Source organism: Balaenoptera physalus, assembly GCF_965194825.1.
Source record: "Balaenoptera physalus genome assembly, chromosome: 3".
Classification (NCBI taxonomy): domain Eukaryota; kingdom Metazoa; phylum Chordata; class Mammalia; order Artiodactyla; family Balaenopteridae; genus Balaenoptera; species Balaenoptera physalus.
The window spans coordinates 22,719,123-22,740,021 of record NC_138890.1 but is presented as its reverse complement, the minus strand read 5'-3'; the positions used below and the strand labels follow the sequence as shown (position 1 = coordinate 22,740,021).

Sequence of the window (20,899 nt, the reverse complement as noted above, 5' to 3'; positions counted from 1 at the left end):
GAGCTACTGACAACCTTTCTCCCTCATACCCATGCCTGAAGGGGAGTCTTTTTTTACCACCCAGATCCTTTATGGAACTGATCTGGGAGACAGTAAGAGAGATAAAGAGTCCTCAAATGGCCAGATCAGTCTTCATGAGAGGAGATGAAAGAGGAAGTAGTGGATGAGAGAGGCAGGCAGCCAGCCAGCCAGCCAACCAGGAGATGGAAGAAAAGAAGTACCTGGAGTTTTTAAAGACGGGGGAGGTGGAGGTCCTGGAGCAGCTACTGAAGACTTGGTGTACGGGAGAGAAAGCTGGGTGACGTAGTTTCAACATGTTTGGCCGTGTCATGTGCTGTGTGACCCCTCCACAGAGTCTATCTACAAATACACCCATGACAAAGATCTAGAACACGCATGAGGTTTTGAGATCAGATTGGTGTTTCTTCCCCATGTTTCTGTGCTGCCCACGAGGTGAGAACAAAAGCTAGTTTAAGGTTGTACATGTATGAAAAACGCCAGGAAAGACACCCCAGAAATTGTCCCAGCGGTAACATCTGTCAAGGTTGATTAGGTACTGGTGGACTTTGTTACAACAAAAGTGTATATCACATGTATAATTTTCATGGGCATGTATTTTACTTTCACTCAGGACAGGGGTTTGGGTGAGGCAAGCAGGGTGACTACAGTGCAAAATTTAAGGAGACACTGACTCTCAGCGTCTTGCTGGTTCAGAGCCGCATGTAAACACCCCCGTGAGGGAGTGCCTCCTTCACTTAGCGCCCTACCCACCCTGCTTGCCTCACCCCATCCTGGCTCTGCTTGCCTTGTTAATCACAGTTCTGAATCTCATTGAAATTCAAACTGGGATGCTATCTGCCACACACACTGCATACAGAGTACATTGCCATTCTGAAAGCACTTTCGTATATGTATTTCACTTTCTCTTCATGACAATCTCAAAGGCAAATGAGACTAGTATTATAATTCCCATTCTACAGATGGAGACCAGAAAGGTTAAAAGACCTGCCCAAGATCACACTTTTAAGTGACAGCAAACTCAGTTCTGCTGAGTTTGATTACCATCCCCAAGTATTTCCATGACCCCACCCACATACAAAACAAACAAAAATTATCACTCATACCTATCAGGAAAACAATGAATCCCTGAAGTGAACCTAGCCCAGATATTCATGTCTCCCGTCAAATAAGGCCCGGCAGCCCCCATCTGCCCCCTTGGAAACCACGGAGGCAAAGCCCACAGAAGATGTAGGCAGCCTCTAGCCAAGACGGCGCCCCATGAGGAGCAGCCCCTCTGGATTCTCGAGTAGCAGCAGGTTTTCAGGACGAGCAGCAGGCCTTCACGAGGGCCTACAGGCAGGTCCGCGGCTGCTGGCTGGCACCAGGTGTGAGCCATGGGAACTCTGGGAGCTGGGCGGGGGGGTGTGTGTGGGGAGCATCTGCACAGGAGGCATGAGCCTAAGAGAATCTCTCAGCATTGGACATTCCACAAGGCGTACATGCAGCTACTGGTGGTCGGCACTTCCGGGTTTTCGCCTTGAGGTGAGCGGAAAGGAATAACACGGCACCACTAGCCACCAGCCTGGAGCTCAACCAGCCGGCCTGGCAGCCTAGAAATTTGCTTAAGGAGTTAATCCAGGCAGACCCTGAACTACCCTGTTCATCCAGCTGTGTTTCAGGGCACAGCACGATTCCAACACTGCATGTAATACAAATGAAGAATACCCCTCCCCCTGCCCTCTGCAGATTCGTTTTTCTCGGGTCTCACTGGTACTTTCGTTTAAAACTAAGTTTAAAAATAAAGAAATCAGCAAACCACACTCATTTGCCAAGTGTGCTTTTTTTCCTTCCTTCACAAACCTAAATCATACCTGGCAGAATTCATGCTGTTCTTGTTTACCTGTTCCTCTAAGAATATGAATCCATTGCCCTCTAGCCTGGGTTTTAGGTACATTGTTTAGCCAAGCCTTTACCTCCCTCTTCTCTTAAAAAGAGGAAAACATACAGCAAACTCAAGTTCTATATTTGTGAAAATGTTAAGAGGAAACTACCCTAGGATGTTTACACAAGCTGTGTAAAGTGGCTTTAAAGAGGCTCTAGTATTCCAGTATTACCCATACTACATTCGAATTAATACTTCCCAGAAAAAGTAAACTTTAAATAAGATCCAATCAGGATCAACTGCACACCCACCTGAGTAGCTGAACAAAATCAATGGAGCAATTCTTTGGTCATCGGACTAAAAGATTCAAGATTGACTTTTTCCCCCTTTTAGTAAAATATGAAACTCCCTGGTAACCTGAAGTATTATTGGGTCCTGTATCTTGCAAGGATTTATGCGCAATTTATCTAAAAACTGACTTTCAACAGCTACACGAATGGCTGAAATTGCTTGATCTCGTCAGGCAAAGAGTTTTTAAAAACATTAACCTCAGAAACAGAATATATATATATGTCTGTCTCGTGCTAAGTACCAGAGTTTTCAATCATGAAATTAAATATTCCTTTGCAAACTCAGCTATATCCTAAAACAGCCAATGATAACCTCTTGCAATACTCAGCATTCTGTGGAGAACTGAGTTTCTAAAGGGCCGTATACTGTCCTGAACGTAATGGGAGATTCCTTTAAGGGAGTTTTTCCTTCTGAGGAAAACAGCTGTACACCGTGGACTACTGAAAAGCCCCGCTGGGCCTGTCTTATTTATGAGATGTTTCCACAGCGGGGTCTTCTGTGTTTACATGGCGCTGCTCCTCTTAGTGAGGGTGACCACTACCGAGCCTTGGATTAGGCTCTCAGCGTATATACACACACTGCCAACCGGCCACCATGACCCTCACTTCTCAGCGGAGGAAACAGTGTTAAAAGGAACTTACCTGAGGTGGCGAAGCTCAGGGAGAAGCGGAGCTGGGATGCAGTCCCAGCAGTGAAACCGCGAGGCCTGTGCTCTCCAAGGCAAACTCCGCCCAACCCCCCACCCCCACTGCCTCTTTGAAAACCTCCTCCTTACCTGGTAGGCAGGCACACCTGAGACCAGTAGTTCCCTGGGGATAAGAATCACCCGGGAAGCTTGTTCACTCTACCTTCCCAAAGCCCCTTCCCTGGAGATTCTGACTCAGGGGTTCCAAGCTGGACCCAGAAATTGTCTTTTGAACAAATGATCCAGGTGATTCTTATCATCAGAGGACTGTGGGAACGGTCTTAGATCAGGGGTGGCCGGGGCCAGGGAGTATCTTTGGCTTTGTGTGGGCCATTAGGTCTCTGTCACAACTACTCGACGCAAAAGGAGCCAGAGAAAATTCATGAATGAACTGGTCTGGCTGTGGTCCAATCACTTATTTACAAAAACAGGCGGCTGGCTACAGTTTGCTGACCCTTCTCTTAGACCATTCATCATACCATTAAAAAAGAGACATTAATGCCTGCTATTTGTCACCTCACTAAGGCTATGTCTCAATCAGGCAATTGACCCAATGAAAATCCTCCCAACACCATGAAACATCACTCTCATCAAGAGGATAAAGTCAAGGTTGTGTCTGCCCTCCCTCAAGCAAGAACAGATGGAATTTACATGAGAGGATGCAGTCTAAGCCAGAGAGTAGAAGCACACTGTATTTTAATGTACAAGACACACTGTATTTTAAAGGACAAGCACACTGTATTTTAAGGGACAAGAATGAGGTGGTAACTATAAGATGCTGGTGGAGATTGCGGCGGGTTTTCTTTATGCAGTGGATTTTCTAGGGCCCCCAAAACTCTTCCTGCATCCTGGGAATTACTAGCTCAGACCACCATATCATTTTTCCCGGTACCTATTGTTATATTCTTTTTTTTACTCCCTCATGAGGATGATTGATGCTCAGCTGAATTCAGAGGAGCGTTTGATTTGCCTGCCATCCTCTGGGAATACCCCTGCCAAATGCAGGAAAAGTCACTCAACATCAAAGATCATTCAGCCACGGATGTGAGAGCTACTGTCACCTTATAAAGCTTACAACAGCCAGCGTCCTCTTACAATTTTCCCCAGCGCAAGCTACAGAGGTGGGGAGGGTTGGAGGGAGCACGGGTTAATACAGTGGAATTTCCTTTGGCACCAGCTCCAAGCAGGCTTTTAACAGAGATGTTTAATTGATCTTTATTGAGCAGAACCTTCCCTTCTGCTTATAAAAGAAATGATCACTTTTCCCTCGGGTTCTATCTGGAGCAGTTAATAGCCCCAGTTTTCTCTTACAGCAGAGATACTTAATGACTGGCAGACTATCATAAGGAGAGTTTATTGTCCAAAATCCAAACCCAGTTCTAATCAACCTGCACAGTGAGATTGCCTTGCTTGTATCTGTTGATACCTGGAGGAGCTCTTCCCAACTGACGAGCGCATTGTTCTTTCCACTCAGGCTCTGCTGTCCAGTTAACAAATTGGATAGCGAGGTAATCTATAGGCCTTTGCCAAAGACCGCTGAGGATGCCCTAATGTGTATCAATTTGATCCTCACATGCAGTAGCTCCCAGATGAGGCCCGAGAGCGGAGCCATAATCATTTGCGTACACGGTGCAGGAATATTTTGCAGGTGTGAAGACGATCATCGCAATACTTCCAGGATACAGAGACACTTCGGGATTCAGTACAAAGACAGCCATTACTGCTTGGCAGCTATGAAGAGTGATGGAAAAACAAACAAACAAAAGTAATACTTACAGAGTTCCTTTAGCTCTTTTATAAAGGGCTTTATTGATACTAGCGTTACTTTTTGAAATAACTTCCAAACACAACAAGTAGGTATTAATATTTCCGTTTTAGAGCTAGGAAATTTTGTATTAAATGTTCTGACTGCTGTGCTCCTTGAGGACTAGATTTAGCAGTATACTAGAGGCTAGGACTTGCTGCTACAGTAAACTCTTACTATTTGGGAATTTGTTCTAGAGATACAAATTTCCTGGGTCTTTTTCTTTGTCCTCTCCTCCTTCTGGCTGCCGCCTTTCCCCACCTGCCACCTGCCACGCCCTCCCCAGCCCTCCAAGTTGCCATCCTGGCATGGCAGGCACCGTGACCATGATTTCTGAACCACATTTTGGAACCTGTAGTATGAAAAATACCAGTGTTCTTAGGTGGACAAGAGGACAGAATTTTTGAAACCATGATTGTCCACAAAAATCGGAGATATGTGATCACTCTTATAGTGTCGCTCTAGCATATTCTCCAATGACGAGCAAAGGAAGGTGTGGAAGGGAAGCACCTACCATCTACTGACACAGTTAATAGGAATATACTCAAGGCAGGTGCAAGGCCCGGGCCTGAGGTCTTCCCGGGAATGTGAGAGGGAAGGAGGAGGGAGGCTTTATACCTGAGATATTGGATTCCTTTTTTCCCCCCATTTTACTGAGATATAATTGTCATATAATTTTATATTAATTTCAGGTGTACAACATAGTAATTTGATATGTGTATAAATTGCAAAATAATTTCCACAATAAGTTTAGTTAACATTTACCGCCTCCTGGGTGGTTTCACGGCCCCTGGACTCAGTTCCTCTAAGTACATCTGCCTTACTGTAATTGTAACTATTATATAGTTCCAATTTTTTTCTTGTGATGAGAACTTTTAAGATCTATACTCTTAGCAACTTTCAAATTAAAAAACAGTATTGTTCGGTGCTTTGTGTCCACCTAGAGGGGTGGGATAGGGAGGGTGGGAGGGAGATGCAAGAGGGAGGAGATATGGGGATATAGGTATATGTATTCACTTTGTTATACAGCAGAAACTAACACACCATTGGTAAAGCAATTATACTCCAATAAAGATGTTTAAAAAAAAAAGAAAGCAGTATTTTTAACTATAGTCATCACGATGTACATTACATCCCCAGGAGTTGTTTCTCTTATAACTGCAAGTTTGTACCTTTTGACCACCTTTCCCATCCCCCCTACTCCCACCTCTGGCAACCACTAAACTGTTCTCTGTTTCTATGAGCTCAGTTTTCTTCGATTCGTATACGTGAGATCATACAGTATTTGTCTTTCTCTAATTTCACTTAGAGTAATGGCCTCAAGGTCTGTCCTGGCTTTTTTTTGCATCTGGTATCACAGTTAAACATGGTTAGAACCATGTTGGTGTTGTTACCAGGTCCTTGTCAGGTGTCATGGGCTGAGTTGTGTCCACCACGGAATTCACAGGATGAAGCCCTAAACCCCAGTACCTCAGCATGTGACTGTATTGGGAGATCAGGCCTTTAAAGAGTAATTAAGTTAAAATGAGGCCATTAGGGTGGATCCCAGTCCAATCTGACTGGTGTCCTTATAAGGAATGCAGATTAGACACACAGAGAGACACCAGGCCTGCCCAGAGGGTGAAAGCCCTGTGAGGACACAGGGAGAAGGCGGCGCTCTGCAAGCCAAGGAGAGAGGCTGGAGCAGGCTCTTCCCTCAGGAGCCTCAGAGGAAACCAACCCTGCTGACAACTTGACCTTGGACTTCCAGCCTCCAGAACAGTGAGAAATAAATTTCTGTGGTTTAAGCTACCCAGACTGTGGTGTTTTGTTATGACAGCCCTAGCAAACTCATGCAGATACCAAAAATTAACGTGGAATGAGGCCTGGAACACCTACCGCTTACATGTTGTTTGCTACATGCCAAATACATGCCAAATACTAACTCGATCCTCACCATAGCCCTATGAAGTGGGCACTATTGTTCTCACCCCCGTCTTACAGACAAGAAAACTGAGGCACAGAGATGTTCAGTGAATTGCCTAAGGCCATACATCTGACATGTGGAAAAGCTGGAATTTGAACCCAGTCACCAGTCTCGGAGTTCACTGTTTTGTCTCAATTTTCTACCTGTTATCCCCCAACTGATCATCCCCAAACCTTCCAAAACTGGTTCAGGAGGCAGCGTGGAAAGCAAACCTGAGGATACTGTGCCCCACTCTTGAGAGGCAACGACTCACAACCTGGGAAGCTTAGGAGGGACAAGGAAAGCTGGTTCATCTCAGAGGCCCATGGATGGAAGGAAGAGACACCTGGGCCTGGTGAACCGAGGGCCTGGAGGCAGGAAGGCTTTTCCCATGTTGGCTGTCACCCTGATCCACAGCTCTGCCATCAGGTAGCCTTGGGTTCCTCCAGGCACACTGGCCCTATGAGTACATGATGTATTACAGGCTGCTGGAGCATATTGGATGTAGAGTCAGAAATGGTTCACTCCCTGTCCAGCAGTCATTTCTCCAGAACAAGCAGGGAAAAATGACCAGACAGGGAGGTTCACCTTCATCCTCTAGACCCGGGTTTCTCAGCCCCGGCTCTAGTGACATTTTGAGCTAGGCAATGTGTGACTTTGTTTCTTTGTTGTGTGTGACTGCCATGTGCGCTGTAGGATGTTTAGCAGCATCCCTGTCCTTACCTACTAGATGCCAGTAACACATCAGCTACTTGTGACAACCAAAAGTGTCTCCAGATATTGCCAAATATCCCCTAGGGGACAAAATCACCCCCATTGAGAAGCACTTCTCTAAGAGAAACAGAAAAAGGTACTTCTTCAAGACACCATTTCCATCTGTCATAATAATATATGCAAACGTTCTACATTTATGGTGTTGTACAGTGCACAACCTGCCCAACTGCCCATGGTCATCCACCTCCTCCCTCCCTCTCCTCAAGCTTCACAGGAAAATGAGGCTAATCTGCCCTACACTTTATCGTTCCTTTCTACTTTCCCATATTTCTGAGATACTATAAGGAACCCGAGGGCTTCCTGGTCTAAACTTGGGGTTCAGTTCGGGATTGACCTTTCTCCACCCTGAGGTAAGGATTAAGAAAATAAAACCTGTGCTGATCCTTCTGATTTTCTAGTTCAGCCATTAATGTGACAGGCATGAGGTGCTGATAAAGTGGCCAATTTATTCAATCCCTTTAATGGAGAGAAAAAGTTTAAACTTGTATTGGTTTAGCTTGCCCCAAAAGCAACTATCAAATGTTGGCAGGATACAATGAAGGCTTACCTTGTTAACATAGTTAAGTCTCTCTCTCTCAGAACTAGCCCATTTAGCTCCAGGTTCCTTAGCGCACCCGACGCACTTACACAGCATTTAAGAGCTTTACACAACTGGAAGGTCACATCTTTATTTCTTATCGCAGGAACACGACTTCTGTAAACTTTATTTCTGTCACAACCTAAAGCAAAATTATTGTAAAATGAGTGATTTAAACCATACATTTTATCATCATTAAAAAGCACCTTAAAAAAAAAAAAAAAAAAAGCATCTGCTCTGTGCTAAGGATAAGAAACGACTCCTGCCCTTAAAGCCTGCATTAAGGAGGGACATGAAAATTGGAATCACATGAGATAAAGAAGCATAACCTTTATGCACAGAGGTTCCTTGGAGGCAAAATGTTATATCTAAGTGACAGCTTCATGATAACCCTGAAGCAGAATCTAAAAAGCTGAGGCTATGCAGAGGTGGAGTAGGAGGTGCATTAACTGCAGAGGGAGCACCTGTGCAAAGACACTCAAGCCTGACACCTGCTGGGCACTGTAAATACTGCAGGTGGGGATGACTAAAGGCCAGGGGTCCAAGTGTGAGAACAGACAGAAAGGAAAACAGACATGTTGGCGGAAGCAAGCCTGGGAGACAGCATGGCTTGTATCCCACAGGTGATGAGGCCTGGGGTTACCACTGGCTAAGTAAGGGTGCCTCCGCTGATTAGAAAAAGGTGCCCCGCTGCTGAAGGACCAATTAGATAAAGGGAATGATCCCAAAAAGCTCCCCTTCCTCAGGGCCAAAGAGCCCCAGGAGGCTTGGCCGAGCACAGTTCAGACTACACGCCTCTGTGCACAGCACACGCTGGGCGGCTAGTATGCACTAACTCTGTGTGGGCAAGCCATTAGCAGCATTATTTTAAGCGTATCTTTTTATGTTAGAAGATCACTCAACCCGAGTAGGCAGATGAACTTAGAGGAGCTGAGCCCAGGGGCCGCGAAACCACCCAGGAGCTTCTGCCATAGTCCGGGCAAAATGTAATATGGATGAAGAAGCAAATTGAGGAGGAGGCCAAAATCTACGAGCTAGACCCACTGGATTGAAGACATAAAGTTCACTGAAGGAACTCTGAAGAGAACGGGCTCTGCAATAAACTTTTCTTACATTCAATGTAAAATATTAGGCAAAATTAAGTACAGTGGCCTTTAAGGTCCTTTCAGCTCTAATTTCTTTTGATTTCTAACTTATTACTCTGGTTAAGTAAAGTCCCTTCAGAGGTACAGAACAGTTCCTACACCTGCATTGGATGCAAAGAATAATCTGACTTCTCTTCACCAGGGGATGAGTTGAACTGTCCTTGCAGAAGAGATAACAGATGGTGTGAACCCCAGATCCTAGAAAAAGGCCAGACACACGATAAGTATTCAGCTTTTTGAAAACAAATGAACAATCATTTCCTCTCCTAGATCTTCACACCCTTCCTCTGCTGGCTACTTTCTTTCAGCTTATAAACATCCTCAAGTATACCCACTTAAAGAACTCTCAGACCTATGATTCTTTGGATCTTCTTGTGGGTAACTTAAGTCTCTCCCATGCCTTCAAACTCTTAGAGGAAAACACAGGCAGAACACTCTATGACATAAATCACAGCAAGATCCTTTTTGACCCAGCTCCTAGAGAAATGGAAATAAAAACACAAATAAACAAATGGGACCTAATGAAACTTCAGAGCTTTTGCACAGCAAAGGAAACCATAAACAAGACCAAAAGACAACCCTCAGAATGGGAGAAAATATTTGCAAATGAAGCAACTGACAAAGGATTAATCTCCAAGATTTACAAGCAGCTCATGCAGCTTAATAACAAAAAAACAAACAACCCAATCCAAAGATGGGCAGAAGACCTAAACAGACATTTCTCCAAAGAAGATATACAGATTGCCAACAGACACATGAAAGATGCTCAACATCATTAATCATTAGAGAAATGCAAATCAAAACTACAATGAGATATCATCTCACACCAGTCAGAATGGCCATCATGAAAATATCTAGAAACAATAAATGCTGGAGAGGATGTGGAGAAAAGGGAACCCTCTTGCACTGTTGGTGGGAATGTAAATTGATACAGCCACTATGGAGAACAGTATGGAGGTTCCTTAAAAAACTAAAAATAGAACTACCATACGCCCCAGCAATCCCACTACTGGGCATATACCCTGAGAAAACCATAATTCAAAAAGAGTCATGTACCAAAATGTTCATTGCAGCTCTATTTACAATAGCCAGGACATGGAAGCAACCTAAGTGTCCATCATCGGATGAATGGATAAAGAAGATGTGGCATATATATACAATGGAATATTACTCAGCCATAAAAAGAAATGAAATGGAGGTATTTGTAGTGAGGTGGATGGAGTTAGAGTCTGTCATACAGAGTGAAGTAAGTCAGAAAGAGAAAAACAAATACAGTATGCTAACACATATATATGGAATCTAAGGGAAAAAAAAAAGGTCATGAAGAACCTAGTGGCAAGACGGGAATAAAGATACAGACCTACTAGAGAATGGACTTGAGGATATGGGGAGAGGGAAGGGTAAGATGTGGACAGGGTGAGAGAGTGGCATGGACATATATACACTACCAAATGTAAAACAGATAGCTAGTGGGAAGCAGCCGCATAGCACAGGGAGATCAGCTCGGTGCTTTTTGAACACCTAGAGGCGGGGGATAGGGAGGGTGGGAGGGAGGGAGATACAAGAGGGAAGAGATATGGGAACATATGTATATGTATAACTGATTCACTTTGTTATAAAGCAGAAACTAACACACCATTGTTAAGCAATTATACTTCAATAAAGATGTTTAAAAAAAAATATTGACCCTGATTTATCTAAGTAGTGGCAGTTCATTTAAATTTTATGTTTTTCTTTGTAGTTTTTCCCCTTTTTCCCCAACATCTTGGAATAAGAAGTTTCACAGTGAAAAAAAAAGTTGTTGCTAAAAATCAGGTTAACTAAAATGCCTACTGTGCTACTGTGAGTCATTTAAATTCATCAGTACTCTTAGAAAACTTTTAATAACAAGAGATATGTGTTCCAGGAGGACAGTTACCATTAGAATATTTATCTCATTTGGAGAAGATCATCCAATAGAAATCCCCTCAACCTTACTGAAACAAATGCACTAGAAAAGTTTAGTCACTAAAAGACATGCCTTGAAAACATTAAAGCATTTACAACTTCAACTGCTGCAGTTGAATATAATTCCAAAGATACCCAAATTTTAGAAATGTAAGGCTAGCATGATATCACCTGACCAGAGTAAAAACAATGGTTTCCTCCTTGGCTCTTGCATCAGATGTCAATTCCCACCCTTGCCCCACTTCCACCTGCTCTATTTTTTAATCACACTGGTGGATCTCAAAGTATTTCCCTATGAAAATAAAAGGTATAGAAAATTATCGTTGGTTTTTGATACGGTAATTTAATAGGGCTATCTGGATTAGGCTGAAGATGATCTTAAAATAAAGAAAAAATATTGCTAGGTAAATTAAAGGAGAAAACTAGGAGATATGATTAAATTACTGAGGGATTATTTTAAAGTCTTTAAGACACTGTAGGAAAACAGATGAAGTTTTCCAATTAATTATATCTATTCATTAGCACAGGTTCGGCATTACTTCAAATTTCTGTTGGGAAAGCAGCTCCAGTTGCTATATACAATACAAAAAAACATTTAAAAAGCATCTTAGTCACACTGACCTCTTCTTGATTAGTCCTAATATATCAGATTTTAATATGTGCAAAGTCTTCCCAATAAAGTGGGTAAGTTGTGATGTATTAAAAGGAATACAATGCATCTTTTTCTAAAACAAGAAAACTAATTATACATATGTGTATATATACACACCCACATATATATATTAAATTATACACACACATACACCATACACACAAGCAGAGAACCCCAAATTAGATAGAACTGGCCAATAAAGTAGATTATATCTCCCTGGAAGTCACAGAAATGCAAAATAAGACAATGCTATTAATTAAGTAGAAAACTGGAACACAAAATTACATATAAAATTATATAATTATATGTTAAGTTTTGTGTGCATTTGCGTGTGTCAAAAACCAAATGAAACATACTAACATATTAACTGGTTGGTGTTACGGATGTTTAGAGATTAATGTTTTTTCATTTGAAAATTTCCTCATAGAAAATGGTCGTGTATTATTGATTGTGTATTATTTTTATAAGAAGAATTTACTTCGAATTTCTAAAAAGGAATAACAGATACATGCTTGCATAAAATGTCAACAGAGTCTATTCTAATTCTGAAACAAGTTGAAAAAATATTTTCTCAAGACATTAGGCAAGTATCACCTAAAATTAAATAGACAAGTCATCTAACTTTGTGTTCAGCTTGGCTTTCTTCATCTTCTGTAATAACCACATTTCTGGAACAAATTCCTATCAAAGGTTCAGACCTAAACAAAAACTACAGAGTAAAAACACATCTGTTTTGGCTTTTTCTCCGAATAGTTACCAGTACTTGTTAAAATTGAGATCTTTATATTAAACTACACGCACAAATAAACCCTACCAGGACCAAATGTTACAAAATACAGCATGAGGCAAAGCAAATATATTTCACGACAGTAAACTAGGTACCTTCAGGAACAACTTCATTTCTTTTAAGCCATCGCGATAAAACTGCCAATAAGATCATGTCCAGCTTTTTATTCTACAATGTTTTGAATTTCCCTAAAAACATCAAAATATTTCCTATTTCCTCAGTTAATAACCATTTCTAGATTCTGACATGGCACTTTATGTGGGCAGTAAAGAAATATTAAAGCAAGCGGAAGAGTGATTAAAAGCAGTGACTAATGTCGGAGAGAGCTGGGTCTGAATCTTCAGTCCTGACTCCTAATTTTATGGTCATTAGAAATTCCTTAACTCCCCCTGAACATTACCTTTCTCACACATAAAATGACAGTAGTAATATTACACCATAGAATTGGAAGGTTAAGTCAGATCACATATATATAACTCTTAAATTACTATATTAATTATATTAAGCAAGCAAAGCTATGCTAACTAAAAGAAAACAGCCAATGGTATTGATTCCCAAGGAAATGGAGGGAAGTAATGAAGGAATCCTTCAGCCTTTGAATAATAGTCAAGTTTTTCTGTTTGTTTAACCTATTTCCATCTGAATAAGTCAAAGGCGAAAAAGAAATCAATCATGAAGTACAGTCTGGAGATAATTCAAGAAATCAAGAGATTATATTACAACTAAGTCATGCAACTCAGGTGGAATCAGTAAACAGATTTTAAAACAAACTGGGTCTGGGTAATAAGTAGGAAAACAATACTGTTGCATAGGTCTCTTGGGTCTTTGCTGAGGTCCACAAATTCTCACAACTTCCGGTGACTAAACAAGTGCCTATCACTTCCCTAAGGAATGGGAAATAAAAGCAATAGGAATAATTAAACTTGGTCCATGACCAAAGGTAGAGTAACAATCTCTAGAAAAGAAGCTTACTGGTCAATACTCTTCAACCTCAAATTTGATTTCTCACTGAGATACCAAGAAAAGTGTTTGAGTTTGGCAATCCCAAGAAACTGACATTTTCAAGTCAATTATGATACAGTTTGGACCTTACCAAGTTTCTAAATGTACATGTTGTAAAAAAAAAAAAAAAAAAAAAGGCATACCACCGAAATAGATGTGGGTAGTGGCAAATCGCTATGTTAGAACACTGAACCTGATTCAATTTCAGCCAGATACGTTATATTCTGCTCAAATTCAGCCTGTCTCAGATATTTACTGAGAATAACATTAAATTAACACCAGGTTGGGGGTGAAGGGTTTAGCCTTACTGACCCATACAATAACTGGTCTTGAGAACACTAGGAACACTGTTGATTCTGTACCCCTTATACTCATTGAAAGAAACCAACATTTCCAGGGAAGTCAAGACCAATTTGTCTTGCCAGATGCTTAGAACAAGGAATTACAAAAGGACAGTTTAGAATATACTCCACCTTCCTGGGTCATGTGTTGCTGTCATCAAAGGAAAAATTCTTTTTTTCCTCTTTTGGAGGAGAGGGGGTGAACAGGTGGTGGTTGTTTACCTGAATACAGAATAGACTAGTATGAATAAAATAGAATGAAAAGATGGTTGAGAAAATACATAAATAGAAAAGTCTGAGCTGGAAGTTTCTGGTCCCTTTCTTTCCGGTCAGCCTGTACTTTGGTCCTAATGTATATGACAGTGTCCCAAAATGCTTAGTCTACATTCATCAGGATTATGTGCATGTTGCATCTAGAGCACTTAGAGCAAAATTTTTCTTCAAAGAATTTTACCTTTAGGTTGAAAAGAAATATGTTCCTTGTAACATGGTATAGAAAAATATTCCACAAATGGGACTTCCCTGGTGGTGCAGTGGTTAAGAATCCACCTGCCAATGCAGGGGACACGGGTTCGAGCCCTGGTCCAGGAAGATCCCACATGCTGTGGAGCAACTAAGGTCGTGCACCACAACTACTGAGCCTGCGTTCTAGAGCCCACGAGCCACAACTACTGAGCCCAGGTGCCACAACTACTGAAGCCCATGCGCCTAGAGCCCGTGCTCCACAACAAGAGAAGCCACCGCAGTGAGAAGTCCGTGCATCACAAGGAAGAGTAGCCCCCGCTCGCCACAACTAGAGAAAGCCCGCGCACAGCAACAAAGACCCAACGCAGCCAAAAATAAATACATAAAATAAATTTATTTTTTAAAAAATTCCACAAAATAAATCTGATCATCAGCGGAATAAAATTTCTGTGCTGCCTATTTTATGCCAAGGGCTAGTCTAAGTACTGTAAACAAACGTAAACAAACACAACCTTTGGACCAGAAACCAGGTTCTTCAAACGACACTTGAAAACCTGAGATCCTTTAGGCATCCCATAAAATTTGTTTCTTTAACCCAAATTTCACAAAAAGGCAAAAATAATCATATTCAATCTGAGTAATTTAACCATGAGAAAAGTGCCCAACGCAGAGAAGGTTATACCTAAATATTTGTTTAGTGAATAAAAGACACAAGAGGTGAACTGCTACAGCTGGCCAAGACTAGAGCAAGAACAATTATCAGAAATATACAGGTTAAAGAATTTCTCTAGTCAGAAAAAAAAAAAAAAAAAGCTAGATATTTTTAAATGTCTGAATGTTTGTTTCGCGGGGTTAGAAGGCAACACAAGGAGAAGTGGTTCAGTACCCTGGATAGCTCCAGGGAGGCACAGTTTCTCCAGTCCCAGATCTACTTAGTTGCTGGTGTCTTCCAGCTGCCATTTCCCTGTTAAAGGGCTCTGTCATTTTTAAGCCAGATTCATGCCCCATAAAAACAGAGTAGACTCCTCAACCCCATCCTCACCCCGAAACACATGGAACAAATACGCACACAGAGAAGTCTAGCCTGTTCGTCAAAAAGAGTATCTTCTGTCCTGACCAGGGAATAAACCTGTCACTTTAGAAAACTGATCCAGGAAGTCTTATCTCTTGCTGTGTGACAGCTGATCCTGAGAGGGCTCACCGCCCAGATCTAGAGTAAGGGTTTACCCACGGGATCGATAAAGTAGCTATCTTCGAGTTGAAGTAAAACGTATTACCACACCATAATTCAGTGTTATAAACTCAAATCAATAAATCTCTTTCTGAAGAAGACTCTACCGGAAGCATAGTACCTCTCCATAACATTCACATAAGTGAAGCAACTTACCCATGAGCTATGACTACGAAGTCGTGGTAATGATTATAAAGTAACAAGAACTGTAAAGTAAAATGACACCATTTCATATCTCAAAACTATACAGAGCTAAAGTAAAATACTGACAAACAAAAGAGCCTCATCTTTACTATTCTACTTATTTTGCTTACCTACTGAGTTCCTAAATCTTTGCTTGTTACTATACCGTAGCAGTCATCTTATGGTTGGACATTTATTTGCATAGTTTCTCCCATACTAGATTGCAAATTTCTTGATAGGAGGGATCATGTATCATTCCCCATGGCCAATGGTATCCTGGACACAGTAAATGTTCAATAACTGTTTATTGAATTAAACTGAGTTGAAGTAACTCATCTCTGGTTTATGAAACTTCTGTTTTCATAGCGATACGAGTGGGAGCCATCCCAGGACACAATCATGTCACCGTAGAGAAAAAGGAAGAGTTGTTGGTTCTTATAGTAAACGTAACAAAGAGATTTGGGGCATCTGGAAATATTTACCCCATAAAGAATCCTATGAGAGAAAGTAATACAAACCATACCTTCCTTTCTGCTGAGAAATCACAGAAGATTCTATTTATGTCGTATTTTTCAATCCCCAAAGACTGTATTATGAGGGAGAGAAATATAAAAACAATTGAACCCTTGAGGAAAACACAGGTCAAAAGAGATTCCTTTTAAAGAAAGAAAAAGGAGGCAGGGAAGAAAAGCAAAGGGGGAGAGGAGGAGGGAGGGAGGGAAGGAGAAAGGACGAAAAGAAAGATGATGCTGTTAAAAGTGATGCTGGAGAGTAATGAACGTTATGTCTTGACAGATGGTGAGAAGGTTAGGAAAAGTAGCACCACCCAAAAACTGTACAAGTAGAAAATAAGCTTATTCTTGTTGGTCCATGGGTTATATTACACGGAATAGAGGAATGGTGGGTATGTATGTTTGTTCGTTTGTTTGAAGATTACTTGTTGGGCAAATGCTTCCAGGAAATGCTTTGGGAGAGTTCACTTACATATCTTGCAACAGACGCTCAACTTCAATAATCTCAAAAACTGCCCAAGTTTTCCAAGGCAAATCCACATTGTATGCTCAGTCTCACCAAATTCATATACGCTGTCCATTTTTATTCTTACGTAAAATTTATCTTACATGAAATTATCAACTGTTTTAAAATAGTTATTAAGAGTTTGGAGCACTCATGTTAGAAAATTAAGTGTTACCAAGTGAGGCTCCTTTTTTTTTTTTTTTTGAGGCCCCTTTTTAATTCAGGGCGTTTTCCATTTTACTGGGAATCAATTCTGTCTGGTGTTTCTAATCCAGCATGTTAAAAAATCATCCTACAAGGCCTCTGATCTTGTTTAAACACTAAAATGTCACAGTACAGATCCAAATTTCCATAAAAGTGACTCTGCTAGTGAATCCATTTCATTGTCCCCTCCATCTGCAAAGAATAGATTTTTCTTTTCTACCTCAAGAACACCTAATCCTTACATTTTAAGAAACAGTACTTGAGTGCTTTTACTGCCAAAAGTCTCATTGTAATATAGCTGGAATATTCCCCTGTGAGTACTAGTTAGTGCTATTGCTTGTTCACACATGCTTTTTTAATTTCAAGTATGATTAGTTATAGGCAAGTCACTGAATATTTAAATTTGGTGCAGATAGGTTTTCAAACTACCTGTGAACAGAAGCCTGTAAATTAGAGGGAGTGTGGGAATATGAAATCTGAGCAGAGCTGTTTCAAATCTGGCTGTTGTACATTATGCTCCCTTCCTTACCTGTAACACCTGCTTTCTGCGGAACCAGAAGTCTGTGTCTCCTGTGGCTTAGGTTTTAGACCGGGGTGAGCGTTGTAACAGCCTCACCATAATGTCTGGCATGTTCCAGACTCCCCTGTGGTTGAGAATATGCATAAGTTGAGATGGAGCAGGGAACAGCAGAATCTTCAAAGCCGAGAGAGAAGTCCAGAGACCACAGGGAGACCTCAATGCCCATTACAGGCTTAAAGAAAATAAAAATAAAACTCTAGAATAGTATTGACTTGCTAAAACCCAAAATGAACATAAGTATTAAATTTATACTAAACTGTAAATCAAACCTTAACAAAAACCTAAGTCATCAGTTAAAAAGGAAACCAAACTGTTGTAATTCTAAACCCAGAGGCAGTAGTGCGGTGTGAGATAAAATGCGTGAGACCAAAAATTGGCAAGTTCTGGATTCTTTTTCCTATTCTGTTTCTTCTGAAATGTACCACCGAGCATATCACTTAACCCTCCTAGACCCTGGATTTCCATTTTTTCATCTGTAAAACAAAGAATCTGGACTAGAAAAGAACTAAACTTGCTTCCAGAAATAAACAGGCATTTCATTCCATTTGAACTCAAATCTGACTTGCACTTGAACAGTTCTAAAAAGAGAGAACACTTTGTGTCTTTTAGAAATGTGTTATAAGTTTCCGAAGTTAAACTCTAGTTCCTTATGAGGGTAATATGCGTTTTTCTTTCAAAACAACTCCAGATGATAGGAATGAGGACAAAGACCTGAAGAAGTGAAAATATATATATATATATGAATCTATGTGTGGGTATATGTATCTCCAGTTCCAGAGTATATTCTCATTTTCTTCCAAAATCCGGCAAAGTTATAGAAAGTAGAGCATAAGGGCCAACATAGCGGCTCCTGGCTTGAGGTATGTCTCCTTCACCACTCCTCTGAGTAAACCAAGGAGCCAGAACATGTCAGCAGCAAGAGAAAGCTTCCTGCAACATCATACGAGAAAAGGCCCATATCAGAGTCTAAAACTAGGCTGCCAAGAATTGCACTTAAGTTGTCGGAACCACAAAGGACAAGGTATCTGCCGCTCCTCTCCTACTGTATTCCATGGTCTTATAATCAGGGACAAAACTACAGCCAGCCTGTACTCAGAGCTGTGGTCCTGCCCTGGCAGCTTGAAATCCTAGTCAGACAGGCCACATGATGCTAATGGAGAAGTCTAAAACATTTAGCAGCGTCAGAAATGAGAAACAGCTCAAGAAAACCCAATGAGGATCCAAGCACTGAGAATGACGTATTTCCTAATGACCAAATCCAAGTTTGGTCCACTGAGACATAGGCCGTCTCTTAGAGTGAAATACCTTAGACAACATTAATTAATATTGTGAGTGATGGTTGTTAAAAAGCAAGGCAGAAGAAATATTCAAAGTTTAACCTCAAGGAACATGTGTAAACCATAGCTTTGAGAGGAGGTGGCAAACATATAGGTGACTTCCCTGTTCTGTTTATATAGCAAACAGTCCTAAGCAATAACATTAGTCTTTTCTATAGTACCTGGCTCTCAGTTCCACAGTCTTTCTCAACAGCCAGGCCTTACTGATCAACCTGAATTGGCATGAGAAAGAAAACCTATTTACCCCTTTTCCTATAGGAGAAAAGGGCCCTGTGTGTGGAGAACTGTGAAGCCTTGTTAGTCCTTTGGGCTTCACCATTAACCAGTTAGACAAGTCACTTTGTAATTCAAGGCCTCTCCACCCTTAAGAATAAAATTTCGAGTAGGGGTGGACTATCTCTAAGTTTCCTTTGTGTGTTCAAGCCTCATATATTTATAATCTTAAGCGATGGGGAGTATCTATGACGACTGAAAAAAGCATGACTATCCCATAACTCAAAGAAATAAAGTTACTCATTGAAGTTATCAATTATCGTTATTTTTTTTCCTCCTGAAGAGCTGCAGATACTAATTACAAGATTCTTTGTCCAACAGTGGTTATTTAAGCCAGGAAATATATTCTAATCCAACTCCTTCACAGATGAGGAATTCGATTTTCAGAAAGGTTAACTGATTTGCATAATGTCATGCCAGTAAATCTGAATACCCAGATTATGATTATCAACACCAAGGTTATTAGCACAATTATTAGTTTTTGTGGAGTTTACAGAGTGGTTTCCAAACTGCAAACCCAAATCTATTGACAAGCCAGTACCTCTCCTCCATCATGGTCTCGTTTGTGGTGATTTCTTTGTACCTGAATACATTTAAGGTGCCTACATTCTTTCGATTCCTTCTGATTCCTTCTGATTCCTTATTCATTGAGCACATTGTACTCATCCATTCATACCTGCAATTTGCCAGTTTCCCAATTTAGCATCTCTGAAATATTTACTAGTGGGGAGTATACTTCTTTACCGCATCATAACTATGCAAAGTAAGACCTTATCTAACACAAGCCCTGTGGAACCCAAAGGGCAACCATTTACTGCTACCTTTTTGTCTGTTGTCTTTTACCTGCATGTAGTTGCTGTTTATGCTTCCTTGAGCGGAAATTAATTAACTCCCTAAAAATCATCATGATACGGCATAAAATGATCTTAATACGTCACTGTGTCTGTTGTCTAAGCTTGAATCCAATTTTCAAGTGCTTTATGTTGATTTGATAAGCAAGAAGAGGCATTTCAGGTTGTACATGAAATAAATGAACATAAATTCACCAAGTGACCATATTCCTGTGGGAGCAAAAGGAGGCATGGTATTTAGCATAAATGAGTGTAAGTGGTGAGTTAGATAAGTAGTCAGGAGACCCGAATTCCATCCTCAACTTTCACACTAAAGGTACAAACTTGCACAACTTTCCTCACTTCCTTGAGCCCCAACTAAAAGTGAGGGAGTTCAACTCGCTTTTCTAAGATTAGATTCATATCTATCATTTTATGACTACCATGGGCAGCCCTGAATACCCCGTCCTCTGCATGTATGGCAGCTCTTCTGGGCAGTTATCTAATACTTCACGTGGCAGCGCACACCAGCCCCTGTGCTGTGCTTCGCCAGGATGGCCCACTGCCAGACCGGCAGGCACAGCCTCCGGCCCTATGACGAATCCCAAGCATCCCAGGGCAGCAGTCAGTAGCAGCCTGCTTCAACAAAACCTAAGAAAACAAAACTTCTCATCTTCACCTTCAGTCTTTACTACACGGGACAAATTTAAGACCTTAATGGCAACTTTTTCCTCCAGTGTAAAGTGCCAGGCCAGCTGGCTCTAAAATACTTCATAAAGCAGGCAAAAAGCCCCAATTCCATAGGCATGTATCACTGCACTAAGAAGGGACCTTGGAGAGTTTTAATATTAAAAACTGAGACCCACAGAATGGAGATGTTAGGACTA

The 20,899-nt window shown here is 41.1% G+C and overlaps 1 protein-coding gene across 5 annotated transcripts in view; it reads right to left on the bottom strand.

Annotated features, from left to right (window-relative positions):
• Positions 1-20,899, bottom strand: part of LOC309658225 (uncharacterized protein) — a 45,545-nt gene that overhangs the window by 6,109 nt on the left and 18,537 nt on the right. For 2 of the 5 annotated variants that reach the window (XR_014262061.1, XR_014262062.1), the window contains exon 2: positions 7,989-8,160. Coding sequence is in view for 1 of the 5 variants with exons in the window: in XM_082456631.1 (XP_082312757.1) it covers positions 4,466-4,649; positions 7,989-8,160 (356 nt within the window). In the remaining 4 variants the exon portion in view is untranslated. Of the gene's footprint in view, positions 1-3,597; positions 4,650-7,477; positions 7,497-7,549; positions 7,898-7,988; positions 8,161-20,899 lie in introns of those variants that run through there. The other 3 variants (XM_082456631.1, XR_014262063.1, XR_014262064.1) reach the window with 3 other exon arrangements.